This window comes from Sparassis crispa (genome assembly GCF_003851025.1).
Source record: "Sparassis crispa DNA, contig_000003F, whole genome shotgun sequence".
NCBI lineage: Eukaryota > Fungi > Basidiomycota > Agaricomycetes > Polyporales > Sparassidaceae > Sparassis > Sparassis crispa.
The window spans coordinates 3,452,189-3,463,653 of record NW_020939750.1 but is presented as its reverse complement, the minus strand read 5'-3'; the positions used below and the strand labels follow the sequence as shown (position 1 = coordinate 3,463,653).

The window sequence follows — 11,465 nt, the reverse complement described above, 5'->3', positions numbered from 1 at the left end:
TACCGCATTTACTTTGCTGCATGGCGAACCTGGGGATAGTGTCCACCTGCTCTTTCGTCAGCCATCGTGTAAAGTTGGATCAAATACTCACTATATTTGTCCCCTAGAGCGACTTTATTTCGTGTCGAGCTAAGGTTGTTAGCTCGATAACACCGGTGGTGTGACCGTTCTCGTGCCAAGCTTTCTCTAATATAGCTCACTCTATTCATTTAATAGCGAATGTCCAGGTCACCTGGGCGCGCCTTCGAAGGTTCTCAACTGCAGGAGGAGGAGGAAGAGGAGGAAGATGATGAACCCCAGATTCCTGAGGAACCAGAGGTGTGAAATCCAGCCAAAATTACATCGTTGTTCTATGCTGATCATGATCACTGCACTAATGCCGAACAGGATGACCTCTTCATGATAGAAGGTCGACCTGCACATTTCTATTTCTATCAGGGGCGTTATGGTGGACTTTCAGAGGGACAAATACATGCATTGCGGCCGAAGATTCGAGTGAGTCCTCTTACATGTATTTATTGCCCGAGCTCCGTGCTTACACATAGAAGGCTCACGGTGGACACATATGCTCCAACGAAGAGGATGCTGATACAATTATTGCCAATTCCGAAGCCATCGAGATTCTGGAGCACAAGTATTTTGACTCCAAAACCATCTACGTGGAATCGCCAAAGTTCGTACAATTATGCATCAGAACACGGAGATATCAGGAAAATCACAAACGCCCGGTGCGTAAGGGTATGCCGGGTCATCCCGCAGGCCATCAGTGAGTTGTATCCGGTGTCGATGTTTGCGCGCGCTGACACTTCTTGAGGCGAACAGCATTCACAGCTGGGGATGACGAAAACCTCTGCAAGTACATTGCCGCTGTCATACCGAACAAAGAAGAAGGTGGCCGTACCGGTCTTGAGATTTACAAGCGCTTAGTCCAGTGGGCAGAGAAGGTATACTTCCTCACTCGTTCATCTTTTTACAATCACTGAGAATGCGGGTTTCCGAGCAGCCTGGGCGGGAGTGGGTACTGCGTCATACGCCGATGTCGTGGCTGGAACGGTATAAGAAAAACTGGCAGCGACTCGATCCGATAATCGAACAGTATGTGGAGGAGAATCCTCCCCGCGCAGACGGGAAGGGGCTGTATGAAAGAAGCAGGTTTTACGGGAAGTCACAAGGGGGAGTTCGTGTGGACTGGTCGGATGACGATGATTCGCTAGAAAGACGACAGCAGCCATACGACGACGAAGCAGCAGAAGATGAGGACGACTTCGACGGCCGGAAGCGTAGACGGGTGGACGAAGAGTATGACGATTCCTGGCAAGCCGGAGAACGTGCGAAACATGCAAGGCATACTGACATTCTCCCCGCAAGAGTAGCTCCGGGACCCGCAGTTGGCCCGCGCGCTCAGTCTTTCCCCACTCGGTTGAAACGAAGGTCAAGCCTAAGCGACTACCTAGATATTGAATTTGAGGTGGAGCCTGGCCAAGAGTCAGTTAAATATATTTCTCTATTTCAAAGGTTTATGCTTATCCAGTCGTTCAGAGGGTCGGAGGCATCACAAGTCGAAGCTGGTCGAGGCGGCAACTCTGGCCGTAGGCAGGTCAGGGCGTTCAACAAGCGGGACCTCACAGAGGATGAATCAGGAAGTTCTAGTTATGAAGTGTAGGAACATCCCTTGGCTGTCCTTCTGTATGCTCACACACAACGTTTCCGTTAGGAATAACATCCTATCATCCGAACGCGTTGATCCAGGACCATCAGGTACGCAACACACGCCCTTGCCTAGTCCTTCTCCCCAACTACTGGCAAAACCTACGTCAATCCGTTCAAGATCTCAATATACTGCGGCACAACTTCGACCTCATCCCGTTTCTGCCATCGCCAAAGCACCGCAACTGACGATGAGCTCTCAGGCCACATTGGTTGGCCCTGCTCCGACCCTCCAAAACGAACGAGCTTCAACGCACGATCTTGATGACATGTACGATGGGCCAACGCAGGTTGAAGCAAAAATAAATGAACAGCATGTTCACGCGCGGCATCCTCCACAGCCATCTCAGCGACAACCACGGTCCGCTGTTACCCTTGGAAGCCGTGCAAACTTCCCAGCTGCGGCTCCTCAAAGAGGTCCATTATTCGCAAAGCCAGCGAACCGACGGAGGATCAATGTTGTGGAGCCTCCCCCTGGTGTTGTAGTTAGTCGAGCTGCACTGGCCCCTGTTGCTGGACCACCTCAGACTTTTCCTGTTACTCCCAAAACTCAGGCTGAGTCCACTTCTGGATCGGCTGTCCCGACCAGCCGTGTTGCCACTGTGGGAACGACATATCCGTTGACGCCTTTGAGAGCTGGTGATGTGCGACGGCACCCGACGAATGCCTCGGCCACCGATAGCGACACGGTCCCTGTTCCTGGCACGCGTGCGAGCGAGGAGAAGGACAGGAGGAGGAGGACGTTGGAGGCACAGAAGCAAACACCTTATACGCCCGCTCCTGGTACTAGGGCTGCTGCAACACTCAGTCAGCTTTCACAGGCATCACAGCGGGGAGACTGAGTTGACCAAAAAACACTAATTGCTGATACCCTTGTTGTAAGTTCATTCTCTTTTTGTCGTGACCCTTCATGCCAACCTTGCTTGTCTCCAGTGTCATTCTAATTGGATGTACAGTACTGTCGGTATATTTTTATTCTAATTATCTTCGACTCTGCTATTCTGTTAGTTCATTCGCTTGGTTACTTGTTGTTGAGGACCATCTGTTGCGTTGACTTTGTATCTTCTGCAGCACATTGGGGGAACTGGCGTGTGTGAGTCTGGGACTGGCATAGTACCATACTCGGTAATTTTATTCACGCTCCGAGTTTCGTCTGAGATCAGCGGCCTGGACAAGCCTTTCTTTAAACCTCATCAACCTCATCACGGACGTCGTCGTTGTCGTTGCAGACATTGCTGAACGTCAGCGTCACCCGCCGATATCTGTTCCTTTACTTTCTATCGTGCGGTGCTCCGTAAACCCCAATCTCTTGATAGAAGATGACTAACATGCCCTCAGGATCTAAGCGTTCATGGGAAGGCAGCGAAGAGGAGTCTCGCAAGAGGCCGCGCGAACGAATGGACCCTCGGGATTGGAGGGACGTTCACCTGAGGTCTCCACGGAGAAAGCCACCACATAGCAGGAGGGAGAGTTCCGGCAGGCGTGACAGCATTGACAGACGCCCCCGAGGCGATTATGTCGTACGCAGCAGAGAGTACGACTCCAGGCATTCGGGCGACTACGGGAGAGATAGAGACAGGCGTGACAACCAGGAGAGGGAGCGCGACAGAGACTACCATTCACGAAGAGAAGATGTGCGGCGAGATGATCAGCGAAGAGATGACAATCGTAGACGTACCCCGCCGGCGCCACGGGAGCATCACTCGGCAGGACCCTCGAACGATCGCCCTCATGCTCCCCGAGACGAGTCAGAGAAAGAAGAAGGCGAGTGAGTGTCATGAACCGATTGTAGACTTGTCATGGTCCTTGCTGATACTACTGTCTCCTCAGGATCTCTCCCAGGCCAAGTCGTGGGCCTACCCCAGTGCCTTCGCAGCCGACTCGTGCGCCTTCACCGCTTCCTCAGGAGAAACCACAACCCCAGCCTGAGCACGAGATGGAGCTGGACTTGTCCGGTTCCCCACCCTCTGCGGAGACGACTTTAGCTGCACGTCGCGCCAAGCGAAGGGCGATCTTGGCAAAATATGCTGGAATTGCCAGCACTTCTGTTAGTCAAACGGCATCCCCCAGCCCAGGGCCTACCAGTGCGGTTGAACCGCCAACCGCCTTTTCCTCTGTCTCTAATCCGGTGTCTCACATTAATAGCATCGATGGTACTCCTGGCGTATCCGAAGCACCTACAGAAGGTAAAATTAGTATGTATTTCAGATGATATTATGTCTTTGTATTGACATCTTCGCAGGTAAGCGGGAATCTGAATCTGTGTCACCTACACCTGCCTCCTTTTCTCTCGCAAAGGACGGCGACGAGGAAGACGTGCAGGCGAAGGCCCAAGCGCAGAATGGCGTTCACGAACAAATTTCTGCCGCAGACTACGATCCAAGTTTGGATCGCCGCGAAGACGAACAGAAGCGTGTTCGTGTCAAAGAGGAGCCAACGTCTAATGTCGAGGATGTAGAGGAGATTGAGGTGGAAGAGGATGAAATTGACGACATGTTTGCGGCGGTGACATCCGAGAAGAATGTCAAGAAAGTCAAGAAAATAGTGGTGAGTGTACATGTTGAATCGTTCGTTGTGCAGCGCTTATGCACTTTCTCAGAGGACAGCTGCTCCGGCTCTAATAACCACAACCCTAGACTCCGCTGCCGATCCAGAAGGATATTACCAAATAATCTTGGGCGCGCAGCTTGATGGTGGGCGTTATCAAGTATATTCGTCACTGGGAAAGGGCATGTTTGCAAATGTGGTGAGAGCTCGTGTAATCCACGGAGAGGTTGGCGACGCCGGTAAGGAAGTTGCCATTAAGATAGTGCGTTGTCAAGAGTCAATGTGCGTGTCATTTTTACCCCCAGTCTCAACATAGCTGACGTATGGTCCAATAGGTACCGAGCGGGTCTGAAAGAAGTTCAGATATTGAACAAACTGAAGCAGGCAGATCCGGAGGACAAGAAACATATCGTTCGTTTAGAGCGGACCTTCGAACACCGTGGCCATCTTTGTCTCGTCTTTGAGTCCTTAAGGTATGTCTTGACCGACTCTGCGACCAACGAGCCTCATTTTCCTGTCCCGTAGCATGAATCTGAGGGATGTAGTGAAGCGATTTGGTAAAGATGTCGGTCTGAACATCAAAGCGGTACGCGCTTATGCTCATCAGCTTTTCCTTGCTATGAGTCTATTGCGGAAGTGCAACATCATGCACGCTGACATTAAGCCTGATAATATCTTGGTCCGTCTGTTCGTGCTTTTATGTCTTTGACCAACATCTGATTTGATACGCAGGTAAATGAACACAAGACTCTGCTCAAACTCTGTGATCTCGGTTCGGCATCAGATGCATCCGAGAATGAGATAACGCCTTACCTCGTCAGCAGATTCTATCGTGCCCCAGAGATCAGTTGCGTACAGTTCCCGAATAAGCTCAGTGCAAATGCTGACCGATCGTTTAGTTCTTGGAGTACCGTATGACCCTGCTCTGGATATCTGGTCCATCGGTTGCACTTTGTACGAGCTCTACACTGGCAAGATTCTTTTCCCAGGACGATCAAACAACCAGATGTTACTTCTTATGATGGAATTGAAGGGTCGCTTCAATACCAAGATGATCAAGAAGGCGAAGTTCGGAGAGATGTACTTCGATGAGTTGGGCGGGTTTGGCAACATCGAACAGGACCGCGTGACAGGATCGGTGAGCATGACCCCTTGGGTGACGTTCTTTTTTTTTTACCTAACGCAAGTTTAGAACGTTGTCCGTAAAGTCCACATTACAACGCCTACGCGGGATCTCCGTCAGCGTTTAATGCCACCTACATCGGTCAAGCTCAAAGACGATGAAGCGAAGTTGCTTTCCTCCTTCGTAGATTTGCTTGATAAGTGCTTGGCTCTGGACCCTGCGAGAAGGATTACACCGAAAGAGGCGCTGTTACATCCTTTCATCAGAGGTTAAAACTAATTGGACGCTCAGCGTGTTTGGCCTTCTGATTATTTTCTGCTGCTTTGTATTGTAGAGTTTTATTGACAAAGTTGTAGTTTTGCGCGCCTGTGTAAAAATGGAAGGGACAATGTGACCACATTGCAGGAACTGTTTTCACGTTCCTCCGATATCTGAATCCATATTGATCCTAGCGGAAGACCGAAGACATTCTTTTGACCACAATAACCGTCAGCTGAGTCTATTGTACGCTTGGTATGCCGAAGTCCGCGGTTCTCCAAGGACTTTCGGTCGGACATATATAAATCGGCGTTCGTGCTGTACCAAGGTGTTTGCTCTTCGTCACTCTGGCATTATGTCTGAAAGACCCCTGCCGACCTTTGACGAGCTACCGAACTTCCACAACTTCCCTGGCTGTGCTTGGGGTATTTGGGGCAAAGACGATCAGCTAGGTACAGTGAACCTCTTGACGGAAGAGGTTGTCCAGGAGGCCGCGAAAGAGATCAAGTAAGTGTGTCCGCGCGTTTCCGAGAGCTGATTATACATGCTGAGGCAATCTCCCGTTAGATTAGGGAAGACAGTATGCTTGAACTGGTACGAACCATGGTCATATTCCATGAAAGCACAATGCTGAAGTCGGTGACTTGAAGGCCTGTGAACTTTCCCAGCAATGTAGGATATCTTCATCGTTTTGTATTGTGACTGTTCTCACAGACTATCCAGCCCGCGTTCGGTCGTCAGCCTCCTCACCATGAATTATGGAACAAGATGGAAGAAACCCATGCCATCAATGACGATGCTATCCATATAGTAAGTCCTCTGAATTTTACTACTGGAATCTTTCATTCGTTCGCTTTCTAGAACACGCAATCGGGGACTCAGTGGGATGGTCTGAGACACTTCGGTGTGCTCGAACACAAGGTGTTCTACAACAAGTACGTCGATCACTTGACAGTATAAAAAGTTGTCTAATTCATATTTCTCAGCACGCCTGCCGACTCGTTCCCCCGCGGTTCCTTCACAATGTCCGATCCGAACAAAGTAGATCCCGAGGTGATCAAGTTGGGCATTCATAGTTGAGCCATTATTCTAGCATCAAGCTCCGAGACTCACACAAACGTTCCACCAGACTGGGCGCAGCACGGTATTTGCGGTCGTGGTGTTTTTCTGGACCTTGTAAAATATTACACGGAAGACGGGTCTCCGCTGCCATACGATCCCTGGAGTACCCATGGTATCCCCGTCCAAGATCTGGAAGCGTGTGCCAAGAAGGAGGGTGTGACCTTCAAGCGGGGGGATATCTTGATCCTCCGCGTCGGATTCATCCAGAGATACTACCAACTTTCGAGTGAACAGAAGGAATCTCTGATTAAAGAGGAGAATTGGACCTTGTGTGTATTTGTCGCTTGTTGAGCTTCCGCCTTTGTCTAACGCAGTGTGATAGCGCTGGGCTTGAGCCATCACTCGAAATGAAGCGCTTCCTCTGGTATGCCTTTTCTTTCCTCGCCGGAGCTGGACCCGTGATGTGAAATAACTGCTTCAAGGAACAACCATTTCGCGGCCGCCGCTTCTGACCAACCCACTCTGGAGGTCAGCGTCGGTCTTCTGTGTTGAAGGCTCACTGATTGGCTATCGGTCGCCATATAGAGCTGGCCCGACCCGAATGGGAGCCCGCAACTTCATCAGGTACGCTGAGCCTTTTCTACAACCATCCCCACTTTGGCTTACGTTTGCTATGACGAAGACTCTGCTTGGGTGCGTTTGTATCATCCTGATAATCTCACTCATATCGAGCTTGTTTTCCCTAGACTGTGGGGCATGCCCATTGGTGAGATTGCATTTGAATGCGCCTGGTATACTGCTAACATGCTGGTCCCTCTTCGTGTCAGGCGAGTTCTTCGACGTAGAAGCTCTCTCGAAGGTGTGTGCCGAGACAGGGAGATATACGTTCTTCTTTTCGTCTTGGCCTCTCAATGTGTGAGTCGACTTCACTACACTTTCTCATCAAGCAACTAATGATCGTCAAAGGCTCGGAGGTGTCGCGAGCCCGCCGAATGCTGCTGTAAGTCCCTTCCTTCTAAATGCTCTAGGACCTTATTCAATAAATTTTTAGGCATACCTGTGAAGACTAAATGAAACTTAAGAGGTGATCCTTGTAAATATCAACTGCGAATTATGTTGGATAGCGCTGAAAGAAGTACTGAAATTCAATGTATTTTTGTTCGGCTTTGAGGACTCCGTCGCTTAAGCACGGTACACTTTCATACCGCTAAAGCCTTGTTGTTGCGCTATCCTGCATATCCTGAATACAAATATCAATTTGGAGACTGTAAGGAATTCATATAACATCGTAAGTCCGGCGGATCTCCTTTCTCCTTTCTTAGCATATCGCCTTCCTCTTATGGTAACCTAGCACCATCATCTAATTTCTCGTTAAAGTCACTTCCCAATTACTGCATAACAATCCAGTCAGAGCACGCGGAACATCCACTGTATGTACGAGTAGTCTGCCTATGAGTGCGAGACTTTCATTCGAATGACTAACTATCTCAATTTGTCGCCACCCTTTTCGACGATGCCCGACATTTGCATTGCCACGGGGCTAGTGAGCCGTAGGAGATTACCATCACAGTGGGCAAGAAAATAGCTACGTCGAAAATATTGCAACGGCTTTGTCATTCCAGAGGTATCCGACACTAGTATCAAGAAGCGGGTATAACCGCCAACGCCAACCACGCAAGCAGCCTCCATGCCTACATGCAAGCCACCCGGCATAGGCACTTCTAATGGCTGCCCCTCGCCGACCCTCCTATAGTATCGCTCTCTAAATCCATCCCACCGTCGTGCGACTCATACGTCGACAGCCGCCGTGGCCGCGGTCCCTGAGTTTTGAGTACAGAGACAGGGACATCTTCCTCTTCGTCGTCGTCCCCAAGCTCCTGTATGTCTTCATTGCGATACGCCGGCCTCTCGTGAATAGCAGTATGGCTGGGAGGCTGGTCATCACTCATACTCTTTGCGCGGGGGTCATCCAGAGGCTTGTCGGGTATCTGCGGTACAGCACAGTCAGAACGAGGACATCGATGTCAAGAAGGTAGACGAACCGGCAAGCGTGCGAGGTACGCAAGGAACGTCGCACACGCCGCCATGATGAACACTGCGCGCAAGCTAATCGCGTACGAGTCGCGGGCGGCACGCTGGAGATCTGGTGGGAGCCGTGCGACCAGCATAGCGGAGTGCCGGATCTTAGTGATGATCTGCATCAAGCAAAACTGTCGTCACGAGAGGAGCTATCAGGACTAGCGGAATGACAAACCTCCTCGGCGTTGTCGCAGCGTATGCGTTTGCGCAGTTCTGCATTAAGCACAGACTGGAAAAGGGCAGACGAGAACGCGACGCCACCGACTTGGCCTACATGATGAGATTAGAAAGTGGGACTGTTTAGGACAAAGGAATGAACAGACCGATGCCGCGGAAGAGCTGGCCGAACCCGGTCCCTACGGCCATCGCAGATTCTAGAGTGTACTCAGATTGGGCATCCAAAGGCCAGACGCTGAATAGCTACTTACTCGGAATGTTGGCAAGTAAGGCAACTACAACGCGGCACGTCATCAATATCTGAACCGAATTTGATACGGCAGGGACACGCACTAAGCATCGTCTGCAGTACTACAGCATTGCCAAATCCTAGGGGTATCTAGCAACGGTAGAATTACAGAATAATTCAGTGCGACAAATAACTGGAGAACGCACAATACTCAGCCAAAGCTGGATTGCAGGGGAGTCTTCGCGCATGAGACTGAGAAGAATGGCCGCGACGAATGGGAAAAGACCGAATATGAGGTTGAGGCGCTTGTACTTGCCGGTGCGATGCATCATCCATCTGCGACGACGGCATAAAGTATTGGCACATCAAGGACACAGGGAGCACAAAACTCCACCTACCCAGCGAACAAAGACCCAAGAGAAATGGAGACACCGTTTGGGATCAAATGGGCACCAGCCTCGCTTGCGCTGGTGAGCATTACCGTCTGAAACCACGTCGGGAAGTTGTACATGACCGTAAAGTTGCATGTCGCGACCAGGAAGTTGCTGATCCCGACGAGTATGGGAACTTTCTGGCGGAGGAGAAACGGCGCGAGGACAGGCTCGGGCGCAATCCGCAGCTCGAAGATGACAAATACGATGGCGAAGGCAAAAGCAAGGGCCAGCGGAATGTACACCGCTGGCGACGACCACTATGGAAGCAATGAGCACAAAGCCGCCGGCACGGGCAACAGAGACCCACTGGATACTCCTCGCTATAGCGCGTACTCAGGAAAACGAGGACGGAGAGTACCTGCGAAAATTATCAGCGAGCGAGAGGAATAAAAAGTTGCAACCATGCGCACCGCAAACAACAGAGTGAAACTGCCACCATAATCAATCCGCTTTAACACCTCCTTGGCGCTCTTCATCTTGCCCTATGGCAGGAGTGAGTGTAAATGCCAATATCAGAGGAATTGCATCTGCTTACAGGTGTGACATAGTTCAGATTGATTGAAGTCAGGACAAACGATAGGAAGAATAGCGGAAGTTGGAAAAGGAAGGCCCATCGCCACCCGAATCTGAGACCAAATTCGAGTTAGCAGAAAATGACGACCTGCTGCCCGGAAGCTTACTTGTCGTTGATATATCCACCGAACGGGCCTCCAAAACCCATTCCGAGCTGAAGCAAGTCAGCCTATGCAGATACCAAGGAAAACGCATCGGCACCTACGCTACTGAATACCGCGGAGACGCCCTGTGTGAGACCTCGAGCCTGAATGGAGGAGATTAATCGATGCACGATAACATATCAAACTTCATTTACCCTTAAACTGTACATGTCACTCGTGATTATTCTAGAAGCAAGATGAGCAGCATGTCCATCTGATCGAACTGGCACATACGTTGCAGTGGTGAAGATACCCCCGCCACCCAAGCCTGCAAGCTAAGTGTACATCAAAATCAGCATTCAGCCCAAATGACAGTAATATGTGACTCGGGCGCACAAATCGTGCAGCGATGAGCACTTCCATATCGCCCGAGATCCCGCACGCTGCAGTACCGAGGGCAGCGAAGAACACTGCTGTCTGGTTAGCACCTCGACGACCCAGAACGTTACACAGGCGGCCATAGAGGGGTGTGAAGGTGCATGTCGCGAGGAGGTATCTGGTGTATGACGTCAGGGTAAACTTTAACACAAGTGCTTAATTTTGGAGGACGCACGCGGTGCCGAGCCAACTGGCCTGGTGCGACTTGCTGAATTCTGATGATATAGATGGAAGCACTGCGTGTATGCGCTCAGTAAAGTTTGTGCACAGAAGTGGAACGTAAACTCACGCGTCGCGACAAGGGTGGCTGTAACACAATCATTTCTCAGAATAGCACACGAATGAAAGTCGAGCGATACGCACTATTCAAGGACTACAAATTGTAACCCCCATTGCAAAATCACAAGATCTGAGCATTTCATGTAGACGGACCACGCGGGTCTAAGAAACATTACACACGGAGAGAAAGGTCGCTGTCCATATTCCCGCCAGAATCCCATAGCGCGTCGAACGCGATATTTCCAGCGGTCCCACCTTCGTTGCTTCCTTCAGGTCCTCATTCGTCTCCTCTGCTGCCCCAGGTTGCACTACAGAGGCCTGGAGAAGCGGCTCGCGCTCTGAGTCGGAGCGAAAGGTCATGTTCGATCGTTAGTCGTCAAATTCCAGTTGCCTCAAACCAGCTCAAGCTTATTCGAGCTTCAAGACGACTGAGGAGAGCAGAAAGACTTCTCTGAGAATGGAGAACTCATCAAGTA

General features: G+C 50.5%; 5 protein-coding genes across 5 annotated transcripts; 3 read left to right on the top strand and 2 right to left on the bottom strand.

Annotated features, from left to right (window-relative positions):
- Positions 1-219: 219 nt before the first annotated feature.
- Positions 220-2,549, top strand: SCP_0412550 (hypothetical protein; the record flags this gene model as incomplete). The annotated part of the gene is made up of 7 exons (XM_027757980.1): positions 220-318; positions 388-495; positions 549-766; positions 815-944; positions 1,004-1,485; positions 1,540-1,659; positions 1,715-2,549. 7 exons carry the CDS (start codon positions 220-222, stop codon positions 2,547-2,549), a joined length of 1,992 nt encoding a protein of 663 aa, XP_027613781.1.
- A 555-nt stretch (positions 2,550-3,104) lies between these two features.
- SCP_0412540 (Serine/threonine-protein kinase prp4) lies at positions 3,105-5,650 on the top strand (the record flags this gene model as incomplete). The annotated part of the gene is made up of 9 exons (XM_027757979.1): positions 3,105-3,475; positions 3,538-3,902; positions 3,950-4,254; positions 4,307-4,536; positions 4,590-4,727; positions 4,780-4,933; positions 4,987-5,101; positions 5,154-5,392; positions 5,447-5,650. The coding sequence occupies 9 exons, from the start codon at positions 3,105-3,107 to the stop codon at positions 5,648-5,650; spliced, it is 2,121 nt and encodes a 706-aa protein (XP_027613780.1).
- Positions 5,651-5,990: 340 nt separating this feature from the next.
- On the top strand, positions 5,991-7,760 carry SCP_0412530 (hypothetical protein; the record flags this gene model as incomplete). The annotated part of the gene is made up of 15 exons (XM_027757978.1): positions 5,991-6,142; positions 6,203-6,229; positions 6,286-6,307; positions 6,359-6,445; positions 6,497-6,570; positions 6,622-6,710; positions 6,765-7,026; positions 7,080-7,121; positions 7,180-7,225; positions 7,283-7,321; positions 7,380-7,390; positions 7,444-7,463; positions 7,525-7,612; positions 7,664-7,697; positions 7,749-7,760. 15 exons carry the CDS (start codon positions 5,991-5,993, stop codon positions 7,758-7,760), a joined length of 1,005 nt encoding a protein of 334 aa, XP_027613779.1.
- A 658-nt stretch (positions 7,761-8,418) lies between these two features.
- On the bottom strand, positions 8,419-10,502 carry SCP_0412520 (Multidrug resistance protein; the record flags this gene model as incomplete). The annotated part of the gene is made up of 14 exons (XM_027757977.1): positions 8,419-8,685; positions 8,740-8,892; positions 8,952-9,046; positions 9,100-9,150; positions 9,205-9,228; positions 9,287-9,332; positions 9,389-9,518; positions 9,581-9,873; positions 9,924-9,974; positions 10,027-10,098; positions 10,152-10,242; positions 10,297-10,343; positions 10,395-10,436; positions 10,488-10,502. 14 exons carry the CDS (start codon positions 10,500-10,502, stop codon positions 8,419-8,421), a joined length of 1,377 nt encoding a protein of 458 aa, XP_027613778.1.
- A 1-nt stretch (position 10,503) lies between these two features.
- SCP_0412510 (hypothetical protein) lies at positions 10,504-11,349 on the bottom strand (the record flags this gene model as incomplete). The annotated part of the gene is made up of 6 exons (XM_027757976.1): positions 10,504-10,518; positions 10,567-10,828; positions 10,886-10,946; positions 11,000-11,017; positions 11,074-11,083; positions 11,170-11,349. The coding sequence occupies 6 exons, from the start codon at positions 11,347-11,349 to the stop codon at positions 10,504-10,506; spliced, it is 546 nt and encodes a 181-aa protein (XP_027613777.1).
- Positions 11,350-11,465: the final 116 nt, after the last annotated feature.